Source organism: Dysidea avara, chromosome 4 (assembly GCF_963678975.1).
Source record: "Dysidea avara chromosome 4, odDysAvar1.4, whole genome shotgun sequence".
Taxonomy (NCBI): Eukaryota; Metazoa; Porifera; class Demospongiae; order Dictyoceratida; family Dysideidae; genus Dysidea; species Dysidea avara.
The window spans coordinates 3587532-3614509 of NC_089275.1; the positions used below are offsets into that span (position 1 = coordinate 3587532).

Genomic DNA, 26978 nt, shown 5'->3' on the forward strand with positions numbered 1-26978 from the left:
TCTAAAGTTAACAATGACGATGTAGTAATATTTGAAAACATTGCAAACTTTATAAATAGTAGTCCACAAAAGTCACTGTTAGCTCCACTGCTATTACAGACCATAAGGAACAAGTGTTCTAGATCTATCCAGAGCTTGTATATGTACAAGGATGTTACAGTAAGTAGCCATGTACTGAAATGTGTATGTCACATGAATGAATAATCAGAGCATCACGTGATAAGACTATGATATACGATAAACTGTGAATCAATTTTTGCCTGCCTTAGTCATTACTATTAGTCTGAGGACAAGTATCAACAACTATATCCAAGGATCAAAACATTCCTACTCCTAGCTGCTGTGATATATACAAGCAAATAAAGGCTTGTGGGTACTTTATTCAGACCAGGGTTTAATAATTACCTGCCATGTTAAAGGTTTCTGGAGTTCAAAGCCATACAACATAAGCACAAAAAACTGTACTTAAGTGTTACATGTACATCAAGCCTTATTGACACATGTTTATGAACTTGAAAGTGTCCAATCATGCATAGACAGCTATCAACAGACTTCCTGCTGGCTTAAATTGATGGGATTTATTTAGCTATAAATATTTGAAGTGAAACAGCTAGAAAAACATCATATTTTGGTTTTTAAATAGCTGAAAATGACTTAAAATAATTTAATGGTACAACACAGCTCTGGGTACTATGTATTCCTAAAACTAAACCTACAGGATGAACCAGTTCCAATAGTTACTACATCTACAGCTTGATAACCTTGATGAAGATGCAATCTTCTTTGAGGAATTGACATGTGGGGGTGACCTTGCAAAGGACTTCATTGGAAATGAATTGTCGATTACCCCAACCGCTCTGTCTTTCACAATTATTAAGTCTACTAGCACACGGATCTGGAGTATTATCACCATATCGTAGCGTCATGAGATAATGGTCACAATCATTCATTTGATTCAGCAACTTGACTTCAAATGTTCCCCTCAGTGGCCATGTTAGCTCATCATCATATGGACCCTTCATAAGGTACAGGAACACTGACAGATGAGTACCTTTACCATCACTATGACCACCAGCATAAATCTGCAAATTCATTTTATATCCTCTATTGTGGGAGTAGAATGGCTCAGAAAACCAACCAAGATCTCTTTCTTTGTGATCAGCAAATTTTGACATCTTTACTGTCACTGTACATATCTGAGTAACACCTGTAACTTTAGTTGACAAGGTGGATAAATGATTAGACCATTGTGCTGATTTGATCAGCCTAATAGAGGAGCCAGTATTATTGATCAAACGATGTACCATTACCTCAAGACTGTTAAGTCTAGCTTCGGTGGTCACTAATATACCTTCATTTTTAACCAGTTTGTCCTCAGTTTTAAACAGCTTAAGTTTAGTCATCAGTAAATGTTCCTCCATTTTTTCCTCCTCGTGATTCCATTTCCTCTCACGCATCATCCTCTCCTCACACCCCACATTGTGATACTCACACTGGACCATCTCAAGAGGACACTCCTTCCTGTGTGCTTCCATGTCTTCATGAAGGATGGTCTCAACTTCACAATTATTGGGACATGGTAGTGGACGTTTGGGACACTTCTCCTCATGATCATCTTTAATAAACTTGTACTCTCCAGTAATATGACAGTGCTGACAGTCAACCTTACGACGTGAACATAAATTCTGAAGGTGCCTAGTCAAATATCGTCGCTGCAACACTTCTTCACATTCATTTAGGCACTGTACCATCTCAAGAGGACACTCCTTCCTGTGTGCGTCAATCTCATCCCGAGGAAAATATTGAATTGCATTTGTAACACTGCGTGCACGACGTTTCCCACATTTACGACGCGATAATGGAGGACAAGAAACTTTGCAACTATTGGGACAGGGTAAGGGAAGTTTGGGACACTGCTCCTTGTGCTCTCCCTCAATAAATTGATTGCCTCCTGAAATGTGACAGTCCTGACACTCAACCTGACGGTTTGGACACTCAGTCTCAACATGACTGGCCAGATATTGTCGTTGTAACATCTTTCCACACTCATTTGAACACTTCACATCTTCAAACTGACAGCCATCAATGTTTTGAAGGTGATTGTTGATGTAATTCAGTTCACCCTGCCACTCACAACCTCTCTCCTTATTAGTACATATCACATGAAGACTCCTAATCTCTCGGTCAGCTTGCTTGTTTATAACAGTAACAAAATCTTCATTGCGGCAACATGGACATGTCTTTGCAGTCTTCTTCAGAGTGTCCAAACAAGACTTACAAAAGTTATGACCACAACATCCACTCAAGTACGCATCTTGGCAGGGGTGGATACATATTTTACACATATACCGCTCGTGCGGTGTGTCTATGAATATTTGCTCATATCCACCAATTTCACTGGGCGAGATTGTCGACATACTTTACCAGTTCTGCACGGTCAGGCTTTCTCCGGCTGAGGATTGAAATGTGTTAAATTCATGCATATGATTTCAGCACACCATAGTTAAACCTTACTTGTAAAGCAACAATCTATACATTAATCGCAGACGCGAAACACAACCTTCCGAGCTCGCAACCTTCCCTATCTAACAGTCCCTGCACACAGCAAAAACGTGTTCGATCACGTGTCTGCGCAATCAGCTTGGTTACGTACACGTGATCAACCACGTTGCGGAACCTGTAAGGCGTACTTGATTGCTGGAATCGTATAGTTGTCAGTTTGTACAAGTAAGGTTTTAAGACTTTGAACAATGAGAAATTATGTATGGTGACACTGTTGTAGTGTTAATGAGGAGACGTGGCATCTCCCGCCTTTGAATCAACTCTACCGGCACGCGGAACGATAAACAAGTTTATAGCTATGTCGAAGACGAGGAAATCTAAGGTTACATCCAATAAAATTGGCGGATATGAATACCAGTTTGTTAACACTCCTCACGAGCGGTACATCTGTAAAATATGTATCCATCCCTGCCAAGATACTTACCTGAGTGTGTGTTGTGGTCACAACTTTTGCAAGTCTTGTTTAGACAAGACCAAGAAGTCTTCAACAAGTTCTTGTCCAATTTGCCACAATAAAAAGGCAACCACCTTTCCCAACATTCAAGCTGATCGAGAGGTTAGGAGTCTTCATGTGATGTGTACAAACAAGGGGAGAGGTTGTGAGTGGCAGGGTGAACTGAATAACATCAACAATCACCTTGGAAACAGTGATGGTTGTCAGTTTGAGGACGTGCAGTGTTCCAATAAGTGTGGGAAGATGCTACAACGACGATATTTGCCTAGTCATGTTGAAACTGAGTGTCCCGGTCGTATTGTTAAATGTCCACTGTGTCAGATTTCAGGAGGGCACCGGTTTATTGTTGGAGAACACAAGAAGCAGTGTCCCAAGCTTCCCTTGTCTTGTCCAAACAAGTGTATGACTAAGAAGATTGCTCGTGAAGACATGGAAGCACACAGGAAGGAGTGTCTTCTTGAGATGGTCCAGTGTGATTATCACAATGTGGGTGTGTGAGGAGAGGATGTTACGTAAGAGGAAGAAGAATCACGAGGAAGAAAACATGGAGGAACATTTACTGATGACGGTATTTAAACTGGCTAATACAGAAGACAAACTAGTGTCCACAGAAACTAGACTTGGTAGTCTTGAGGTAATGGTTCATCATCTGATCAATACAACTGGTTCTTGCAATAAGCTCATTGAATCGTCACAGTGGTACAGTCATTTAACCACCTTGGCAACAAGGGTTGTAGCTGTTACTCAAATAACTCCAGTGATTTTAAAGATGTCAAGCTTTGCTGAAAACAAAGAGACAGATAATGTTTGGTGCAGTGAGCCATTCTTCTCACACAACAGAGGGTACAAGATGACCCTGCTAGTTTATGCTGCTGGTAATGGTGATTGTAAAGGTACTCACCTGTCAGTGTTCCTGCACCTCATGAAGGGTCCACATGATGATAAGCTTGCGTGGCCACTAAGAGGAAGGTTTGAGATTAAGTTACTCAATCAAATCGATGATCGTGAACATTACTCACAGACTGTAATCTATGATCATCGTACACCAGGTGTTGCTGAAAATTGAGTTAATGATTGTGGTATATCTGAGGTTGGATGGGGAGAGCAACAGTTTGTTCACAATGAAGACCTCAGTGAGGTCAGTCCTACATGCCAGTATCTCAAAGATGATTGTATTTTCATTGAAGTTAGCAAACTGTAGATGTAGTGACGTGACGTTTTGTAACCACAATACAACGTGCTTCTTATACATTTTATTTAAGCGTGTAGTGTGTATTACAGGGGTGTATGTATGTGAAATAGCTTGGAGCTCATTGTTTATAACAGTTTACATTTATGAATGTGTGATACATTTGTTTGGTCTTTTGAATTGATGGTCTTTGGTTGACCTTGTGAGGGGGTGATGAAACCTATCTTGAATCACCTACAACATAATTACAATGTACTTTATCATTAAAGCTCATGAGTCTGTAGAATAATTTTTGGGTTTACTAGTTTTTAAAAGAATCATGCATAATAGGAATTTTTGTCAAAAATTTTACTTGCTTTCATGGAGACATCTCTCAAGCAAAGATCGATAGTACATTCACCTACTCTAATAAAGCAGTCATCACTCAAGTGTAATGTGATTGCATGTCTATAAGAGTATCTTGATCATTTAAGCTATTTTTATGCTTGCTGCAGCTGGTACGTACTTACCTCTACAGTTGCAGAAGAAACATGTGATTTTCTGTGTAGTGCTCCCTCGATTATTCGAACACTTGGTTATCCAAACAGTAGGAATGACTGCTCTATTAGAGTATTTTGTCTCAAATGTATGTTCTATTAGAGTATCTGAACAGGGCTCTGTATATGTAAATGAATGGGCTTTGATTATCCGAACTTTTTAACTATCTGAACATGTCTTGGTCCCAAGTAAGTCAGATGATGCTACATTATAGTATATATGTGAACTCTCTACTATAGCATTGAGAATATTCTCACATTTAAAAATCCAAAGTACATTTTTCCACACAATGCTTACACCACTTTTTACCACAAGGATCATTAGCTGCTTCACTTGAATATTTATAGCCAAACCCCATTACTAATAGAAGCCAGATAGAAATCATATTCAAAGAAGGTGTTGATGGCTATCAATGAGTGCAGCACTTTAAAACAATATAATTATTAATGATAAGCATAATTATGTCAGTGAGGCTAGATTTACATGTAAAAGGTTATATAAAATCACTGGACTGGTGTACTAGACTACTGGGCTAAGGTTTTTTCTTTGTTAAATCAAATTTTTAGGCAACTGGTTGTACTGTAGTTACTGCTACAGTGAATGTAAAATATGCAGGTGAAGCTGTCTACTTGGTACTACTTGTTCATCTTAGGATTATGATAGCAATTCTCTCTTAGAATAATCTCCATTGTATGACTTACCATTCATCTTATCATGAAGTACAAACCATATAGTACATGTGTATGTAGTGTTATAGTAACCATGTATCCATGTCTACATAATAACTGCAAGTTCATATTTATTGAGGCAGTTAAATTAAGAGGTGACCCTTAACTGTTTCCTATTCCACAGAGCTACAAGTGGGCAATGTTGACAAGTCTGGGATAATCATACCTTTCTTTTGTGTGTGTGTGTGTGTGTGTGTGTGTGTGTGTGTGTGTGTGTGTGTGTGTGTGTGTGTGTGTGTGTGTGTGTGTGTGTGTGTGTGTGTTTCCTTATGTACGGGGAGTGGTCCAACTACACGAGACTAGCATACAGGTGCCCACATATTTAGTAAAAAGGGAAAATGCATGAGTCCAGTCCACCAGTGATTATGTACACTCCATGCAAGACTTGTGTAGAGAGGTTTTTCCAAGCTTGTATTGTATGGCTTTGAACTCTAGAAGCCTTTAGCATGCTAGTTGATTATTTAGCACTGGTGGGGTGATCTGATTTAAGTAGGATCCTTAATGTTGTTGATACTTGTCCTCACACAGTAAAAACAAACTAGTGAATCAAGGTCACTACTAATGTCTGCCACAGTACTCACTATTTACGTTCACTACTAATTTTGTAGAGATGTTCACTACTACACAGTGAGGGTCTCTACAAAAGTAGTGAACGTCACTACACAAAAATAGTGAGTGTTGTGACAGAAATTAGTAGTGACCTTCACTAGTTCGTTTTTACTGTGCACTACAGGTAAGACACCTTAGTACACTAGCATGTGAACCCCCAGGAATTTTGACCCTCTGAGATGGAACCTGAGACATGAGTTACTCGAACTAAAAGTAGTTTTAGTACAGCCTTTTATTTTTAGCTCTAGGAACTGAAACTAAACTGCAGAACTAAACTGTAACTCCATTACAATCTATTTTAAAAACAGTACCAGGAAAGTGTTGTTTTTAAGCTTTGAACAAGAACTAAAGGAATATTACAGGTGTAATAGTTGTATAGTATAGGTGACTGCTCTATTAGGGTGTCTCAATCTTGATACTTTGATTCACTACTTTTTGTTGCATAGATTCCTACTAGGCTACTTCATTTTTAAATTAACAATACTAGTTTGTTTAGTTTTATGTTGTAGCACAGCTAGCTACAGTGTAACTTGTGACTGTTCTATTAGAATATCATACATGACTGTTGTATTAGAGTGACTGTTGTATTAGTGTATATCTCGAGTCAGCTAAGAGGTGCATCATATAAATGCCATACTCCCACAACTCCCAACGACCAGCCCACATGCTAATTAAAACCCACAACTAAATATGTTGTATAAAACACAGTGTAACTTTCCTTGATTGTTGTCTAAATAGCTATACATCTGTGCACACTAAATCAGTCGGATTAATGTAATGCCAGTATTTTTAAGGGAGCTACATTGAGATCATGTCTAGCGACTACACCACTGTATTTTGAGCCCACCTACAGTAGGTGTGTACTATGGGTAGTAGGAAGAACTACTCTCTACTTTGTTCTGAAAAGGAACAAAATAAACATAACTGAAGTTTTTTGTAAAGTCATGTACAGCCTGAAAATTGATTGTGTTTATGGTCCGAATTCCTACACTAGGTTGTGGAAAGATACTTGCACTCACTATACCATTACTGTATTCTGGAGGGTTGTTATTACGCAGTCAACTAAGTTGACTTGCAAAAAAAAGGTCACTGTAGTGTTTTTTTTAAATATATAATCCAAAGGAATTGTATTGATGGAGTGAAGAAGAGGCTGGAGGCATCCATATCAAACATGTTATCCTCCAGGAGCTGATCATATCATGCACCTTATTTCTGCATGGATTATATAGTCTGTTTGCGTTCACCTAATAACTGCTAATAACTCTTGTTACATGGGCCAACTGCCCAAACATTTAATAGCACTGTGAAGTCCTTTAAATGCCAGAACTGTTTATCAAAAAAGCGCTTTGATACAGTGAGTTATGAGGCTTTAAAAATATCCCATGCATTTAGTATGGATGATTCAGATGTGGAAACATTGTTTACAACACGAAAACATGCTTGTTCCAGTAAAAACCATTGGAGTGACATGTATGTTTGGTGGTGACTCAGGTGAATGCGTATGACTATGGTACTTATTGGCCTCTCTGGTTATAAAACTGATGTGTCACTCTTGGAATATGAAAAGGATGACTCCACACTAGGTCACTGTAATGGTATATGATGATTACTGAATTAGAGTATTAATGTATAAATGTTACAGTAACAATAGCAGTGGTGGATTTAGGAGGGTTTCAAGGTTTCCCCGGAAACCCCCTTTGAAAAATAATTACATAACAATTAAATGTTTTAATTATTACGGTGTGTGCCTTGATCGAGATACTCTAATAGAGCAGTCACAGTAGTTATTAAAGCAGAGTGTAGCAAGTTATTTAAGGTATTTTATGTACTATCAATAGGCTGTGACCTTTTTTTCTTTGGTCTCACCTTACCAAACCAGACAATGTAGTGCAAACTTTTGTGTATCTCATGTCAGTGTATATCTCCACTTTCTAAAATTCCTAGATCCACCGCTGAATAGTAATGTTCATAGGTCATGAGGTTAGGAGGCATGACCAAATTACTCTCATCATGTAGTCAATTAACACTGCAGATCAAGGTGAATGTTACTTAAGAGAAGCCTATCCTATATACATGTACTGTAGCACCCCTTGTGAAACATTGAGTACATTTACAGGTGCATAATTATAATTATGCCCCAGTCTATTATAGTCGTGCACTTGACAGGAAAAGTCATATGATGAATATCCATACTTTTAATTATGGTTATGGAAAATGCTGATGTGAGAAAGGCCTAACAGACCACATCTAATAATTTCCTATTCTCAAATATGCCAACCCATCATTTATTTGCTATGTTAGCTTTTTGGATCATTCAGGATGTAACTCCAAATGAAATATTATGCACAGTAATAAAAAAGAAATCTAAGGTACATAAAGAGGTCATCCTTTCTTTATACAGTAGTGAACCGTATTGGCTTTTCAGCAGCTAGAGGCCACAATTAGGCATGCTGTTGTATTGTAGAGACACTCAATAAGTCTCCAAAAGAGTTTAACTGTGTAGCAAGCTAAGGCCACTACACAAGTGTGTCAGAGTAGGTGTGACCATGTGGCCTCGGCTAAAATAAAAAAGAAACGTACAGACTTGATGAAGCCATAACTAAAATTAATAGTGAAGGTGCAATATTTAGATTTAATCGCAACAATTGACAGAAACAACACTTATGTAACCTGTCTTTCACTTAGAATAGCTTCATGTCAACTTAGTCTATATAATCACAGTATTAATAGGAAAGTCAAATGAATTGTAAAAATGCATGTTTAGCCACAGCGTCATGTAGAGCTCTAAAAATGCTGCAGAGTAATGTAGTAATAGGTTTGCTGCATTTGCTTGTGTAATAGCCTGTAATTGGTAAATAACCAAATAGGCAGTTCTCCAGACTTCTCTGTTGAGCACCACTGAAGGCCATGGTGCAAAACAGATGCATAGGTCACTTTGTATTATTAATTGTGCAGGAAGCTAATACAGGTGTTCAAGTTACATCTTGTGCTGACTGAAAACCACCCGATAAAGTGGTACGCTGTTCTATCAACAAAACTATCCCTCTGTTATCTTCCATACACTGCAAACCAAGTGGGCAATATGTCACAGTCTAAATCTATCTGTTACTACAACACTCATAAGCTAGGATATGACTACACAGACTCTGTCACCAAAACATGTGAAAACCTTTAATTATCATCTTGAAATGGGCCAATGTAGAGAAGAGTTATAATTAGTAGCAATGTTGTCTGTTGTGTAGGGAGTCTCAAAACTAAAGCTTTACAATTCATGATGTATGTTATTCCAAAGTTTCTAATGATTAAGCAACATTTCTGTTAAATTGTCTATACATACTATTTTATGCTCTTCAGTATTCTCATTATGCTCCTACGATAGTAACATTTCTTAAAACTATCTTGATCAGTGAATGCTCTATTAGAGTATTTCACTACAAAGTGACTGTTCTTTTAGTGAGAATTGATCTAAGTACAATGTATCTGAGTGCTCAGTTGCTTCCACTGACTACTCTATTAGGAATTTGAGAGTATTAATGGAATTAATCTACATAAATTTTATATATAGCTTGCAGTATCCACCTAATATGCTGGAATAGCACTCCAGCCTGTTATGCTTTTATTATACTGGCATATTTGACACCTCAATAAGAGAAGATCATGAACTACAATAGTTGTTCTCTACTGTCATCTATCAATAGCCATGTGCACCCCTTTTCTGTTTTGTGAATACTGTTCTGTTTTATGGAACAATGTATCATAGGTATACACAGTATCAAATCTGTTAATTCTTTCATCATATTTGATTTGTATGTACGTATATAGCTATTTAGTGTGTGTTGTTGTTTAGTTGTACTATTGGGTTTTGTTTTATACCTTATGTAATCTTTATCTTGCGCTGTGTCTGCTTTTTGTTTTGTGCATTGCATGTTAAGGAAAGTATCCTTCTACAGGGTATGTCTAAAATACAATTTAAAGGAAATGAGGAGTGGTTTATGCCAGTTGACTCATAAGTTGTAGTAACCAAAACATTATTTCATAACACTCTTTTGTACTGCTACCATGTGGTGCAATATTAAAAGGATGGTTGTTTCTATGATACATGTCTGTTTAGAACAATAATCTCATCCAAATCTAATTATAATGTTAGCAGGCTATGATGGGGTTAAATGGTAAGTAATAGAGCTACTAGTACACAGTACCAATGACATCCACAATCAGTTATCAGTTTGGCATAATATGTAAAATGATTTGTGAGTACTATAGCCCACTTTTAAAATGTTTAAAGTAAAAATAAATTAAGCAGTTTTAGGTTAGCATGCCCAATGGGGTATACATTACTTATTTCACAGAGTAATTCATCCAGCCACATGTGTCTAATAATACAGTCTGGTGACTAGTTCAACAAATACTATAGTAATGGAATGAAAAGATATTAAGTGAAGTATACGTAGCAAGCAGGATAGTAGCAAGTAGCAAGCAGGATAGTGTTCTATGTACTATATGAAGAGATGATCAATTGCACCTGCTGTGGGAGTGGTCAGACTGTCACCATTAATCAATACAATGATATTTACTAATATCATATACCACTCCAACTTTGTATTTGTTGTATCTGATCATAACTGTCTGAAAATGTATAAATATTACATTTTTTCAATTACAAATAACCTTTAGAGTGAATCAGCTATTGTTGCAATTTCTTTCTGTAACGAAACATGTCTGTTACCTTTATTGTTTTCAGCTCTAATAACTCCTGAATGAAATGTGGCTTATTTGTGATACTGCATGCTTGACCTGTTAAAAACACCTTGAAGCTTTGATTTAAAATGTGTAAGCTACCATATAGTAGAAAACTTACACAAAATTGCACTCCGATGATACACATTGCATAGATAACTATACTTGGAAAGATGCTTTGGTGAGAAAAAATTGACGAATTAAAAGACAATTCAATACACTATCCAAATCAGTGTTGCCAGATGGATTGCTCCAAATGTTCATGTGAAAAAATTAATTTGTTCATAAGAAGTTCACCAATGGTCACCCTCTGAAAACAGCATGTAACAAGCCCACACATTATAAATAGGTGGATCTCTGGGATAGTAAAGCAAAAAAAAAAAAAAGTCACAGCCTGAGATTGCCAAAAGTTTATATACAGAAAGTTTGTAGATTATTTCGGGTTCACATGTGAACAAGACAAAAAAATTCATAGATTATATTGGGTTCACAAACAAGACAAAAGGTTCATAAATCTATGAACGTTATTAACAACATGGCAACACTGACCAAAATTTCTACTATATGGCACATATTTATTATGGTCCAACAACTTCACTTACTACTAGGGAACACTCCATCTGGTACACTCCTTTTGTTGGAGCCAAACCACATAATTATATATCTTCTGTTCACGACCTTTCCATGTATAGTTACTGTACATAGAATCACTATTGCATGTGTTTGGTAATCCTGTACTGGCCCTGGGTTACTACACACGAAATTGGAGCACTTCAACTGAAGCCAATTTGGTGTCCCCACCTATTTTGGAAGAATTCTCCTTGCATGGTGCAAAACATGCTGAGCTCTGCATGATATGAATAAAGACCATGCAGTAGATTTATAACAACATTTCAGCCTAATAGATACAGTAAAGTTACAACTGTAGGAGCAAATGTTTTTGATCCTTGTAGCTATAGTATAATTTATTGTGTGTTTCAAGCCTTTAGTGAGGACATGATTCAGTACTGAGCAATATGTCGATTAGTTAGTTTAACTGTGCTATCTGTTTTTAATATTATCTACTACTTTCTTAACACCTCAATGCCGTGCATGGACTTAAAACAGTCTTTAAAGCTTCACAATATTTGTATGAAGCGTTCATATATGTAAGGATATGGACTCTTGTACAATAATAGCTATCAACTTACCAGCACAATATGTGACTGGATTTGCGAAAAGGTACCTTTTCCACACATTTGACATACCAACAAACAAAATGATGTAACACTTGCCTCCTTGTGCTGATTAACTTGCTCTTAGTATCAAAATGTAGCCAGATACTGTGGCTACATTCAGTGAAAAGTTTGAGCAATTATATGCCATGATCAAAAAGTTATGAAGCTTTAAAGTTCCAAAAATGGGTCAAATTTTGTGTGTGTCTTAATCTCCTTCAGGCATTGTTATACACCATTATAGCATGGTTTCAAATTAAGGGTCTGGTTGAAAGAAACAACTTGGCTTTTATTTGAAACTCACTAATTCATTCCGTAGATATGATTATTTAGCTGTAAAATTTTATAAAGTTACTTTCCTATTGGTAATTTACACTCCAAAGGCAGATAAATTCAAAGAATTTATGACTAATAAAAAATCATAACTTTGGAGTGGAATGACTGAATGACTCGGAGCTATTGACTTCAAATAAAAGTCAAGTTCTTTCTTAGGTTGACATCTTAAATTTGGAACCATATTTAACATGTACAATACCTCAGGATAAAAATGTCAAATTTTAAATACAGAAATGGCTCCAAAGATCATCATAGGTCAAATCTATGATGGCACTATATCAAAAAATGAATGTCATTAGGAGTATATACAATAATGTGGATTTCATGATTTTCTCACAACATTCACACTATGCTGCTCTACTAGAGGTCTAAAACTAAGGATATAGTTATATATCACGTCATTACAAGTAACAATATCATATAGCTACTGTCTATGAAGTATCTAAACTGCTCCTGATATGTAACAGGAGATTAGTGTACATGCTGAATTTTGCTAGTCAATGTAGTACAGAGATGGTGAAACCAGGTACTAAATTATTTCACACTTGAACTTGCTGACATGTTCAATACACTAAACTCATATAAGTATAATCCTTTTTTTGTAAATTGCATCTTTATGTGGAACATTCCATTAAACATTTTGTCCATCTCCCGCTGTGCCACTTTTAAACAGCTTTTGTATAATTTTCTTAACTTTTTTTCTTGTAGCTATGTAGAGTAGATTAGCTACTAACTTAGCTATGTATTGAATTTGTTTTTGTAATGTTTTGCTAGCTACCGTGTTTCTTGTTTTGTATTGTTGTTTTTGTAGGTGGTACATCCCCTATAAGTTTTGTTGCCTCCCTTACCCACCTTAGCCAGACAAACCTGATTGTTTGTCATCCCCGTCCACATCCCTTCTTACCCCGCCACCTCTAGTTTCACTACTGCTCTTGTCAATCACCAGCGTGCACACTATTTTGATGCTAAGAAGGCTGGTTATCATTTTCAAGCACAGCCAAATTTGACCTCAGAACATTCGGAAAATGTAAGTACTAGTTCTTTAGGTAACAGACTGTTTGATTTGGTATTTTCTTTAATAATGAACAATGAAAAGTGACCTCCCCCCAAGCATGGAAACTGAATCTGGATTTTTGTGGATGAGAAACAAGTAATCAAGTTTGCCTGGCCTTACCTTATGGTTAAACCAATAAAAAGTATAAAAAGCTAAAATTAATTAAAATGAAATAAATAAATTATTATGTCTAATGATGACATCAGGGCAAAGTTATTGCTACAGATGGACAACTTTCAACCCGTGATTACGGTAGTTGGCGATAATATTATTTTGAAGGCACACAGATTAGCTAATGTTGTTGTGCTTAATAATATTACTATTAGCTAGCTATCATGGATTAAAATCTATGATATTATTTTCAGTATCAAAGCGCTTTGGCGTAACCACTATTAATATTTTACGTAGTTTTACCTAGAGAGACACATCAATTTCACGAATATCGTTGACTCCAGATCCGTGACGATTTCCTACCGTGGATCACTCGGCATCACAGCCGGCCGGAGCATTTCTGTACAACGCGAGATACAACGATACGGCCGTGTGGTAGAAGTAAAAGAATAGCGGAGATCATCCGGCGAAGAAGCAACCGAGCAACCATAGATGTCAGAGCAACACTACTGAGTCCAATAAAATCCTGTATCCGAGAAAGGTTCGTTATAGTCAGAGTCACTTTAATTTGTTATGCACTTGAGTATACAATGCTGTTGATGACAGTTGCTGGTATCCTCGTTGTCCAGCACTTCACTGCACTTGGCCCATCGGTTGAGTAGGTACAGACACGTTCCTACTCCTTGCAATTTTCCAAAGCGAAAAGCGAGCTCATGTGACCATTAAATAATTGTTAGCTAGAACCTGCTGAGCGCTAAGGTCGTAATCACTGTTGTACTGTACAGGACGAGTACAAGAGGTAAGAATACAAAGTATTTGTAGCATTGTGCTATTAAATGAATTCGTGGATAATCCAGCTAGCGAGATGGTTTTCACGAATTATGCTTTACGGATTTGAATTGCAAGTTGTTGTAAAGTGTCTGTACAATATATAATTTGCTAACTGCTGTTACATGTTGGACTATTCCTGATGCCTGTACCAAATTTTGATGGTATGACTGGCTCGTAATTTTGAAGAATTAAGCTGAATGCTGAGAGTGCTAACGATTAGGCTGGAAAGGGCACACTCTGTAAAGTTACGATACATCAACCACTTAAAGTTTGCTCGCTGTGAATATGCTAAGTTCTGACAAACTGAAGCCTTCTAGATGTGAATATTATTACTCTGATCCGAGCGCTTTGATCCCTATCAAACTAACAGGGTTCCAGCAATGAAAAGTAGAGAAACAAAAAAATATGAATGATGCCATCTAGTCTATGTGGAAAAAACCCTACATTGGCATGTTACCACCACCTGTTCAATGGCTGAAGTAGGGATCTTCCTGCATAGACTAGCTACTATCATTCATATTGTTTAATTGCTGGAATCCTAATTAATTAATAATTTATAATTTATTTATTTATTAATGCTTTACAGTACAAGTGCTGAAGGTCTGTAGGACACCTGGTCCTACAGCCTGCTCAAAGACTTTAGCTACTTAAGATGTGTTTGAAAAGTTGTACTAATTGTTATAGCATAACTATGATATACATGTGTGGCCGTGACTGCTTTATTAGAGTATCTCAATCTTGCTGCTGAGCCATGCACAACAGATTAAAAGGACATGGTTCAATGCCATGTCTTGCTTACTATTGGTTGCAGTAAAGTCATATTGAGCTTATAGTCAGATGTGATAGCATGATATGATCATTTAAGGGTGTGGTACAATGTGGTTTTTATTTTATAAGTACAATGTGGTTTTTATTTTATAAGTACATACACATGCACCCTTCTGTATCCACATGCACCCCGCTTAAGTCACAACGGGAAAGTAAGATGATTCCCTTGGGAGCCATCACACAGTGCTACTGCAAATCAACACCTTGCACTGCCAGCAATTTGAAAGATAATTTAAATGGGACACAAAGAAGGAAACAGGTAATTTGGGCCGAAGTGATGTCAAACGGTGAAAAATCAAGCCTGTAGCCGTAGCCATTGTCAAGTTGTTGTGCTTGTCTAAAGGAGTCAGGCATTCAGTCAGTACGGCAGTAAAAAATTCCATTGTTTTAAATTTCGTAGTATGTACTGAGGCACTTTTAGGCTTGATTATTCCTAACCAATACTGTCAAGGCACTTTTCTTTATAAACCAGTATCTCTAACATCCTGAACAAATCACTGAGAAGCAGTGGATATATAGGATGACTACCCTATATGGACTTGTGTTTGAATACATCAACGTTTGGAACCATGAATATTAAAGTGTTTCATGTCTTCAACATTATAATAAGCCACTACAAAATTCCAAATCAATTTTAATGCACATTATCAAGCTGAATTGATTATTAGAGTAGCTAAAACTGGTGATCCATTGTTTGTGCATGTTGTAAACACGAGTTGATTTTTGAAAAGTTACAAAAACCAAGTCAATTTTTAGCAGGTAACAAAAAAAATTAGCTGTTCAAAATAAAAAGTGTAATGGGTTGGGGCATCATGTACATCACAGTGCAAGAATTGGACTCTCTGGCCATGTGTTTCTTCAGCTATTCTTGTTAACACAACCCAAATACACTACATGCATGCATACAAGCATACGCTAGTTCAGAACTCTGTTACATTACTCCTCCCCTTCAGGAGATTGGACCACTAAGCTTGTCTCTATTCAGTAATACATGCATGTAAGTATAAGCCTAATCCTTTGTACAGCTATTATATACTTCCGTTAGGAGAATATTGTATGGCAAATGCATCACAAAGGAACTTTGGAGTAACATTAAATTCACTGGTGGCTATTAGTAATCCCCACATTTCCTTAGCATGAAGCTGGATCAAATGTTACATCTGCAGTGTAGAATAAAATCCTTTGCGTAGTTGCTCTAGTTCAGCATGGGGATGATACAGAATATGATGCAGCCAAACAGCACGAATGATGCAATCTTTGTCTTCAGGGGTCATCAAGGTTGCTGGCTTGGTGTACCCACACTGGTAGCGGAATCCAAATTCAGGTGTAGCATCAATGACTGAAGTTCCTCAGATGATGATACTAATTGTACCTATAAGCATTGAAGTATGTAAATCAAATCCATTTACACATAATATAATAGTCTCGTCAACACAGCCTGTTTTTTCTTTTGTCATTTGGTCAGGAAAAAAGTTTTTTTCACAACCAAATGACAAATACAGTTTGTGTTAACAAGACTACACATATGCTGTGAAAATAAAGAATTGTGTATAATCTCTTATGCAGAGAATTAAGGCTACAATGCTGACCTTTGTAGCACACACACACAACACACACACCCACACCTACATACGCACATTATATAGTTAAATTCACAATGCTGTATATGCTGCATGCTACTTGCTCTGATAAGGCCATCACGTTCAGCTGATTTAGCTTCACTTTGCTTAGATAGAAGACAGCACAAGCCAGAAGAAGTGGTAGTTTTTCCAACAGCTTTGTTAAAACAGTCAAGACAAAGTAAGCAATTGGTGGAATTCTTCTTTCCTGCTTTTCCACACAACAGTGAGCTGTGCCCAGTTAAAACACTTGGGTAAGCCAAGTATTGAAATAACTTGAAAATTGGTGTGTAGATAGGCTGATCATCGTAGCAGTGCCTTTTGATAGTTTGAATAGCAATAGAGTTACAGTGACAAAGTTATAAAGCAAAAACCAAGCAAGTATAAAATCGTGGGATCAAGATACTCTAATAGAGCAGTCACCATGGGGTAAAAAGTGTGCAAAAAATGTCGGAAAAAAAAACAACTCACCAGAGTTCGAACCAGGGACCTCCATACCTAACACCTGCATCCTTAACCACTGAACCATTGCTACCTTGGTTGATCACTTCACTTAATTTCTGCTTTATAAATGAAATTTCTAGTTGAAATCTGCTTATAATCAAACGTTTGTAATTTCATAGATCTACCAATAGAAGCACTAGATTGCTCGAGAACATTCTATGTATGTTCTATTGGAAGTCCTCAAAAAAAATGTACATTCTGTTAGAGTATTACAATAATATTATCAAATATTGAATTAAATCATGCAATGAAATACATTTATAAGTCTGTCTTCAATAATCATCATTGTGTCTACATAGAAAAGAAGAAACGTGAGTTTTACTCGACCGTTTACATATTTGGAATCAGTCTGGGGGCATTCATAGCCTTTGGAATTCTTTGCTAGATGATCTCAAAGTTTCTAAGCCTCGTGGAGGGGTTTCTCACGGTTTGTATTGTAAGCCTCGTGCTTTGTTTTGGGCTAGGGAGGGAAGATATAGTAATGCTCTTCAGTCCCTTTCATCTCAGGGTGTTGTTGGTCATGATGATGATTCTGCATACGAAGATTTGCTCCACCGTCACCCTTCTTCGCCATGTCCAGATGTAAGTGTGTTGCCTTCTAAGCCTGCATTGACAGTTGATGACTCAAATAGTTTTGTCTTGCTTGCGAGCATTTCCAAAGGGCACCAGCCCTGGAGCTTCCAAACTCCGTGCTCAACATTTGTTGGATGTGATTGCTGGGTCCACTGCTCCTGCCGCTCGTGATTGTCTTCTTTCTCTAACCTGTCTGATGAACCATTTGCTTTCTGGAAAAGCTCCTTCTTGTATTTCTCCTTGGTTGTGTGGAGCTCCTTTGACTGCTTTGCTAAAGAAAGGTGGAGGGGTCCGCCCAATTGCTGTGGGTGAAGTAATTAGGTGCCTAGCAAATCGATTATGTTGTCTTGCTGTTCGTCCTTCTCTCCCTAGTGTTTTTATCCCCTACGGTCAAGTGGGCGTTGGAATTCCTGGGGGGTTGGAGACTGCTATCCACGTTACTCGTCATTACATTTACCAACATGCTTCTGACTCTTCCTTAGCTCTGTTAAAAATAGACATGAAGAATGCTTTCAATGAATGTAGTCGTACTGCATTTTTCGAACGAGTTGCTGAAGATTTCCCAGAGATTTCTGCTTGGGTTAAGTGGTGCTACTCACAACCTGCTGAGCTTCATTTTGGTTCTAGACGTATCATGGCCTCATCTGGTGTACAACAAGGTGATCCTTTGGGCCCTTTGCTTTTTTCTTTAGTTCTGTTGCAGTTTATTGATTTTGTCAAGCTTCATGATTTAGCCAAATTACATCTGTGGTACACTGTATTTATTGGTTCGAAATCTTCCTTACTGAAGCTTTACACCATGAACCATCTGTGATGGGACATTTATTGGTTCGAAATCTTCCTTACTGAAGCTTTTAGATTCTTTCTCAATTCATGGTCCCCGATTTGGTCTCCATTTAAATCCGTCCAAGTGCGAACTATTCTGGCCTTCTGGAGACTCTTTCCCTGAATTTCCCACCAGTATCAACCGAGCTGGTGAAGGTTTGGGGCTTTTGGGATCTCCTATTTGGGGAACTGACAACTTTTTCGATCAGTTCTTGTTCTCTCGTTTAGCCAAGGTTACAGCTGCTCAAGACAGCATTGCAATTTTAGAAGACCCTCAAGTCGAGCTTCATTTACTACGCAGCTGCCTTGGAAGCTGCAAGATCATTCATCTTTTGCGCACAGTGCCATTCTGTATATTGCACTCCTTTTTAGAACAGTTTGATTCTAATCTTAAATCTTGCTTAAGGGTGCTCGCGGCTATTTGAAGCCATACAACATGCATTTTTTGTATTGTTGCTAATACTCACATAATGTATAAAATGAATCCATATGCTACTTGCGTTGGAAGTGCTTCTCTTTCTCTTCAACACAAACCAAACAGAATTCTTCTAGCCTATACCATTTTATAACTATGCGTAGTTCTTTATGAAGCGCTTAAATCGAAACTAGTCCTCCATTTTTCGCAGTAGCGCACTGGAAACCACGTTGAACAAACTTCAGCTTATAACTCACAACTCTATGTTTAGTATTAGTACACAGCGTACATAGAACTTAAGTTAGTACTAAAAGTGTGCTACACCATTCAAAACCTCATGTTCTCGGTGCCGTAACTCATGAAGCCATAACGCTACGGACAAAATCTAAACATAGACCTCTGGAGAATTTATCAGCGAATCTCCCTACAAACTTTGAAGCCTTCACGGGTATCACTCAAAAACTAGTTTTATTTTTAGTAAACATGTGTAAAGATTGCGTGCGCCCAACATTATTGATACAATAACCACACAAATTCCTATTGACCGCAATCACCAACTTTTCAAAATAACATGTCATAAACGCTGTTCTAAACACAAAAAGCTCTGTTTTCTCTTCTTCACACACAGGAACAGCTTCTTGCTCCGCCTGGAGTCTCCAAGTCGCTCTTGGATAGGTTACGCTAGGCACGCCATCATCATCAGCTTGTAACGCCTTGTGATTCCAGCTGGTAACATTGTCCCCTACATAAGCAGCTTACAATTACAATACTAACTACCAGCATACCCTATCACTCGAGAAAACAAGGCACGAACGTATGTTGCCTACAAGCGAAAAGTGCGTTCACACTTGTTGCTGTTCTCTGGTGCAAAACATGTCCACTTAACACGGATACTACAAGTATGCGTAGTAATGCCAATTATGATGTAATAGCCGCATGTGGTTTCTGGGCTGGCACTTAAACGGCTTCAAATATCAGCGAGCACCCTTAAGTCGCATAATACAATGTAGTCTTCCTAATGATTCTTGGTGCCAAGCCACTTTACCATTTCGCTTGGGGGGTCTGGGCTTGCGCTCATCCTTTTCTTCCACTGCTGCGGCCTTTTTGGGTTCATGTAATAGTGTTCGTCTCCTGGCTTCTCATCTTCTATCCCAGGACTTTCATGATCTAGTATTTCCAAATGAAGAACATGCTGTTGCTACCTTTGAAAGGTTTACATCTGATATCTTTATTCCCTCTGCTACCCAGCAGGACTTACAGGCTCTGTTAGATCAAAATCAGTATGACTAACTATTTGCTTCTTTCAACATCCAAAACCGTGCTCGACTTACTGCTCTCTCTCACTCATCTGGTACTAGCAGTGGATGGCTCAAAGCTATTCCTCAAGTCTCCCTTGCTCTGGCTATTCCTGGTCCTGAGTTTGTTGTTGGCCTTCGTTTGTGGCTCGGAATACCTCTATTTCCACTTTCCCCATTATGTGTGTGTCTTACTTCCATTGACCAATTTGGTGACCATCTTCTAGAATGTTCTCATGGTCCTATGAGAATTCGTCGCCATGATGCTCTAGTTGACATTGTTTGTCATGCTTTGTCCCAGAGTCACTCAGGAGTTTTGAAGGAACAACGTGTTTCTTATGAAGATAATTCTCGCCCAGGTGATGTGTACCACCCTGATTTTCAGCATGGTCGTCCAGCTTATTTTGATGTGTCTGTTCGTAGCACTACCCAGCCTTCTCACATTTCTTTTTCTTCTACTTGTGCTGGGGTAGCTGCTGCAGCTGGTGAGTTAGCCAAGGACCAGAGACATCAAGATGCTGTAGAGGAGGCGGGGTGTGACTTTGTCCCACTTGTTGTAGAAACTTTTGGTTTTTGGTCACCATTTGCGCTTCAAACCCTTCGTACCATCGCTGAACGCACCACAGCCAGAAGTGGTGCATCAACCAAACAGGCTTGTAAACATTTGTTACAACAACTTTCAGTTTCTTTATGGACAAACAATGCCCGTATGATTTTACGGTACTGGGCTTTGCAGTGTGAGGACTCTGATTTTCCTTTCCCCAAACCCCTGTTGTAATTAATTGTGTTTGTAGTTTAGTTGTAGAGTAATTTGTATTGTAACTGTATTAACACCCTAAAAAAAAACAAAAAAAAACCTTTTATAGGGCATCAAACGATGTGAAAGTCATTTTTCAAAATATCATTGACCCCGTGACGATTTGCCATCGTGGATTACCCATTACATTTAGAGCCAGCGTTTCTGTACAACAATACGGCCGTGTGTTAGAAAGCGGTAAGAACAGAGACTATTGAAGAACTAGAGTAACAGTCTAATAACATCCGGTATTCGAAAAAGGCAAGGAAAAAGGTTCGTTATAGTGTCTAGTCGCATTTTGTTCATGCACTTGAATATACAGTGGAACCTGTGTTACGGTCACCTGGGTTAAGCGGTCACCTCTGCATAACGGCAAGGGGGTGTCACGTAGGTACGCGCTGTAGGTAGATCTGCGACCGCGGTCAAAGTTTTGACCGGCCAAAATTTTGCTTTGACCTGTGACTAAGAGCCTTTTTCGACCTTTGACCGGTGACTTAGCAACGATATTTCAGCATTTTTCGATTGTGGGTTGGAAGCTTTTACCCTTGACCGTAGAATTGGCACGATTTTGGTGGCCTTGACCTTTGACTTAGACTTTGACCGCGGTCGCAGATCTACCTACAGTGAGTGCCTGTGTGTCACCCCCTTGCATGGTCACGAGGTTCCAAATATTTTCCCATACAAATGTATGCATTGTGGTCTGCATTAAGCGGTCACCTGTCTAACGCGTATAACGGCCAACCAACAATTTGCCTATGAATCACTGTATACATAACTTTCTCCTTCGTATAGCAGTCGCTACCTTTTATGGTGGCTTGTTAAGCCAATTTCCTGGTACCACGGCACTGTTTCAATTAATGCGCAATTATCACACTTCCTACCTTTCAATGAATACTATATAATCAATCAGGAATTATTGCTTAAGCGTATTCAATAGCTATAACCAACATTCATAGACTCACCTTACCCTTTCTGTACTAAATATTCAGACTGTATTGCGGTTGGCGCGAGCCTCTTAATAATAATTACTCATTTATATGGTCATAGCCACTAAAATGCTGCTGACCACCTTATGCAGATTTTCTCTATAACAGCCACCTGTATATAAAGGCCAGATATATCTAGTCCCAAGGTGACCATTATAGACAGGTTCCACTGTACAATACTATTGATGACAGATTGACAGTTGCTGGTATCCTCGTTGTGCAGCAAAGGCATAGGAACGATTTTCAAAGTGTGGGGCCAAATATAGCCATAACCAGTTAACCATAAACTGATCCACACCCATGCAGACACACACAGAGGTCCCATTGTTACAGCTCCTCTGTACCTAGTTCATACGTGCGTTTATATAAAGGTGCTGTGGGGTGTGTTATCACTAGCTAATAGCCCTACACCTATACTGCATAGCTATCTCTTCACTCCCTATCCTGCAAATGGCTGTTATGCTCCTCTATGCCTACTGCATGTGTTCGATGCATGTATATCACGTGAGAAATCATGTTCACATGAAGGTCTTCTCTTTATGCTATTTCACACTACAAGGATTACAACATTAATAGTTGCTATCCGAAAAGTGAAACATTGTTACCTTACAAACTGGGATATCTGCTCTAGCAGGAGCTCCCAAACTGAGTGTAGATCATGTGAATACCATACTGCATTCACAGTTGGCCACTTTCATTTTCAGCATCCTTGTATGTTTCTCTTTAGACTACTTAATAAATCTACTTCACCAAAGTCTTCTGGTTATAAATCGTCGGTAGTCAGCAACTCCTATACATTTGTGCACTACAGTGAGGCTGCCCTTAGATCTGTTACCAAGTTCAATTCGAGTTAAATATTTTCTACATCATATAATGCCACGGATGTGGCACTCTTTCTACTGTTTAAACTTCTCACTGCACGGGATCCAGGAAATATTTGAACAGCAGATATCACGTGCAAGCATAACAGAAATAAAGTTACAGGCGCTTTTTGTGTTTAATACTGTACAATGAATGGCTTGACAGTTGTGGTGGACTAGTGATGCCACACCCCAGAGAGTAATTTTGCATGATGTTTGTATGGCTTCTCGTATGGAGGTATGTATTTCTGTGTGTGTGTGTGTGTGTGCGTGCGTGCGTGTGTGTGTGTGTGTGTGTGTGTGTGTGTGTGTGTGTGTGTGTGTGTGTGTGTGTGTGTGTGTAGCTTTGGCTACTTGGCCCAAAAAGTGAGGGGGCCAAAACATGCTTTTGAAAATAGTGTGGGGGCCTGGCCCCCCTGGTTCCTACACCCTTGTTGTGCAGCACAAGGGCAGGGTGACATACAGGCACTCACTGTAGGTAGATCTGCGACCGCGGTCAAAGGTCAAGGCCACCAAATTCGTGCCAAGTCAACGGTTAAGGTTAAAAAATTTCAGACCCGCAATATCAAATAATGACTCACCGGTCAAAAATTGAAAGGGGTACTCTTAGGACCAGGTCAAAGTGAAATTTCGGCTGGTCAAGACTTTGACTGCAGTCGAAGATCTCCCTACAGCACGTACCTACGTGACGTAATATAATCTATGGTGGCACCCCCTTGCAGCACTTGGCATGCATCGGTGTGTGGAATCATAGATGATATATGCGCTATAGAAAGGGCGCTTCCAATCTAGCTGGGGAAAATAAATAATGCCTACTCTAAGTTGGGTAAAGGGTTAGTTTACCTGAGTAATCATGAATCTTTCCCACAGTTGGGCCTTTTTCTACTACAGGATGTAACAGGAACTTAATAAGGTGGCCCACAATTAAGTAATTATGGTGAGGCCATACGATTTCCATCAAGCAGATGCATGTTGTCACACACCGGCTTAATTTAATTTTATCACTAATAACTTCTGTTCTAGTGGCGGAAATTCTACAGGAGTTTGTATCCCAAACTTACGTCACAGACATAAAAATGGCTGAAGCAACCTAACACTACCTAGATTACCAGACAAATTCTGTGGGCTAGCATGACTTCCTTTCAAGGATGTATGCCTGTCTTATTTCTCTACAATGGAGCGCTTAGCCAGACCTCTCAACCTGGAAGCAGACGTGGTCGCGAGAAAGTCAGCCACCTATCCCCCATGCAGCTGTGAAGCCTACCATCTTTGTGATGGGGTTCATGCACAACCATTTGTTACAAAAAAATTGTTAGAAGGCTCAGCTAGCCAGCTATGTGAGTGCAATACTGCTGTTTATAATATCTCTATGCTATAGCGTAGCCTAATCTATGATAAGAATCTAGCTCTCCATTGTTGGATCACGTGATATCAGTCTTTCAACTTATGAGGCACTAGTTCAGCAGTAATTCACTCATTGGCAAAATCATCTCTCATTTCTTCAGTATCCAGCAGTGAATTCAATGTTCAGCACAGATTCTCCGCACAGTGTACCTCACAACAAATGAAATTAAGCAATAGACATTTGTAATAACGTCACTGGTAGGATTTTACCTTAAATGCGTGCTGAATCCTTTCCCAAAGGATTTCACCTTCAAAACAATGCTCAGTTCATTGAATTTAGTAATGTTTAACATCATTATTCACTCGTGATGCAGTCAAAAATATGGAAAACCGCCAAAAATTCCAGCCCAAAATACGGAGGTGCCTCACTGCTCTAATCAAAGGATCATGTGATACCTGGTACAAGATGTTTTGGGACTTAAATCCAGGAGTTTTAGCATGCCTTGGGAAAGTTTGTTGAAAATCATAAGATCAGCAAGCGGTTGTGACATCAAGGCTGAAATCGTGTGTCTCATGACCAAATTGTGAGAATTGAGAAGTCTAGCTTAACTGCTTTAGTTACAACATGTCTTACTTTGTAGAACAATGTGACAGAGTCCTTTTATGCATAGGTACAAAACAGTTACATATTTGCACAGGACAACATGCCCTGGAAACAAAGATCTTGAAAATTTTGTTTGTAGCCTTTTTACACGCTTTCCTGATGCCTGTACCAAATTTTGATGGCCTGTGGCACGTAATTTTGAAGAAATAAGCTGAATACTGAGACTATTAAGCTGGCCAGAGTGCACATTGTATAGCAGTAATCACAATACGCTAAGTTTTGCTGTTTGTTAGTGAATATGCTAAGTTTTGACAAACTGAAGCCTTATAGACATGAATAAGTTACATATGACAACAGTAGTAGCCCAGCAGTCTGATGGAGTTAGTTCCTTAATCAGTTTTGGAACATTTATGGTTTTCTGGTTTGTTCACCATGACCACTTGTTCAATTAACTTTTTTTATTATTACTTGAGTGCCACCTTAATTCTTAATGGGTATTTTTTGATACAATCTGCTTCCATTATACCACTCCAAATAAATTCTGTTTCCAGTCCTAGACTCAGACATACAGGTGGTCCATTTTAGTGTTTTTCTAGTATACTAAAACAAGAACTAAAATTAGTTTTAGTACAGCCTTTTCTTTTTAGTTCTACGAACTAGAACTAAACTATAATTCTAATACACCTAGTTAGTGATCAATTTTTTTTGTAAAAGCAATGAATAAGTATGACAAAGTATTTATATTCTTAGCATCAGTACTGTCCTATAACTAATACTTACTAAACTTCAGGTACTATAGTACTAACTACAATTGTTTCAGCCATAGATAGTGTAAGTCATCGATTATCGACCACCTAAGATTTAATGCGCCATAACTCTGGCATCCAACATCGTAGAGCAGTGAAATTTTCGATGGAGCTGCATCTGTTATCTCCCAACACACACTATGAAAATCTACCCCACAATCTAAAGTATACAAGAATAGTGTCAATTATAGTGAATGGCGTGCATCTATCAATTATCGACCTATCAATTATCGACTTACGTCAATTATATCGACCAATTCCAGGAAATGGATGATAACTTGCTATGAATTTAATCAAGTCATACAACTATGTTAACAACTTAACCACTAACATGACAAGGGTCTACACCTAAAAAATGAATCAAATTGAACATTCTGTTCAAGAGATATTCACACAGTAAGTTAGATAGTTTTTACGTACATTCACATAATACTTCACACATGTACATGTAGGCCATAATCAACTTGTAAACACTAGCTAGTGGTCCATCCACTAGTTTGCATACAGTCCACCCATTCCCTCATCAACTTTCTATTGAATGCAATACGTAGATGAGACACCATGTCTCAACTTGGATATCTGCCCGTTTAGCAATTGTAATCACTGTCAATGTCATCATATTCACCATTTCTGAGTTAAGTATGGCTCAGACACCAGTGGTGTCTTCAGCTTATTTTGCAGATCTCTGAAATTTCCTTTCCTTTCGCTTTAGCTACTTCCCTCCTTTTTACTTTGCCTTCTTTTGTCTCGCACCTCTCCTGATTATTTCTTAGCTTCTTTTTCCTCTTCTCTTCTTTTTCACCTTCTAAAATTACCACTAAAACATATAAAATATTCATGATGTATATGCAGAATGATCACAACAACAAAAATAGATCACATTGTACAGAAATGTAGCCGCTAGCTAGCGAGACATTCAGACAATATGCACTACTAATCTTCTCACAAGATCATTTATTACCCCCTTTTTGATTTTTCTTAACTGTCATGGATTGTTATAGCTACTTCTCTACCTGTTTTCTCAGTCCCATGGCAATCTTGCCAATTTATCATCAGAGCCTCAAGATTTATCTTCTCCAGGGCTAGTTTTATCGTGAATGAGGGCCATTCAGGTTTTGTCTGTGCTTCAGCCACCGAGAATTATGTATTTAGTACAACACC

At 38.3% G+C, this 26978-nt stretch overlaps 2 protein-coding genes across 2 annotated transcripts in view; one reads left to right on the top strand and one right to left on the bottom strand.

The window, feature by feature from the left end:
• Positions 1-637: 637 nt before the first annotated feature.
• LOC136254348 (TNF receptor-associated factor 4-like) lies at positions 638-2644 on the bottom strand. The gene is made up of 2 exons (XM_066047028.1): positions 2515-2644; positions 638-2452 (listed from the first exon to the last, which is right to left on the bottom strand). The coding sequence occupies exon 2, from the start codon at positions 2415-2417 to the stop codon at positions 747-749; it is 1671 nt and encodes a 556-aa protein (XP_065903100.1). The 5' UTR covers positions 2418-2452; positions 2515-2644; the 3' UTR covers positions 638-746.
• An 11145-nt stretch (positions 2645-13789) lies between these two features.
• LOC136254774 (uncharacterized) overlaps positions 13790-26978 on the top strand; it is a 41397-nt gene continuing 28208 nt past the window's right edge. The window contains exon 1 of the mRNA XM_066047519.1: positions 13790-14072. The gene's annotated coding sequence lies outside the window, so the exon portion shown is untranslated. The remainder of the gene's footprint in view (positions 14073-26978) is intronic.

Coding starts and splice junctions, on each gene's coding strand:
- LOC136254348 (XM_066047028.1), bottom strand. CDS start 2,417: ATGTCGACAATCTCGCCCAGTGAAATTGGTGGATATGAGCAAATATTC.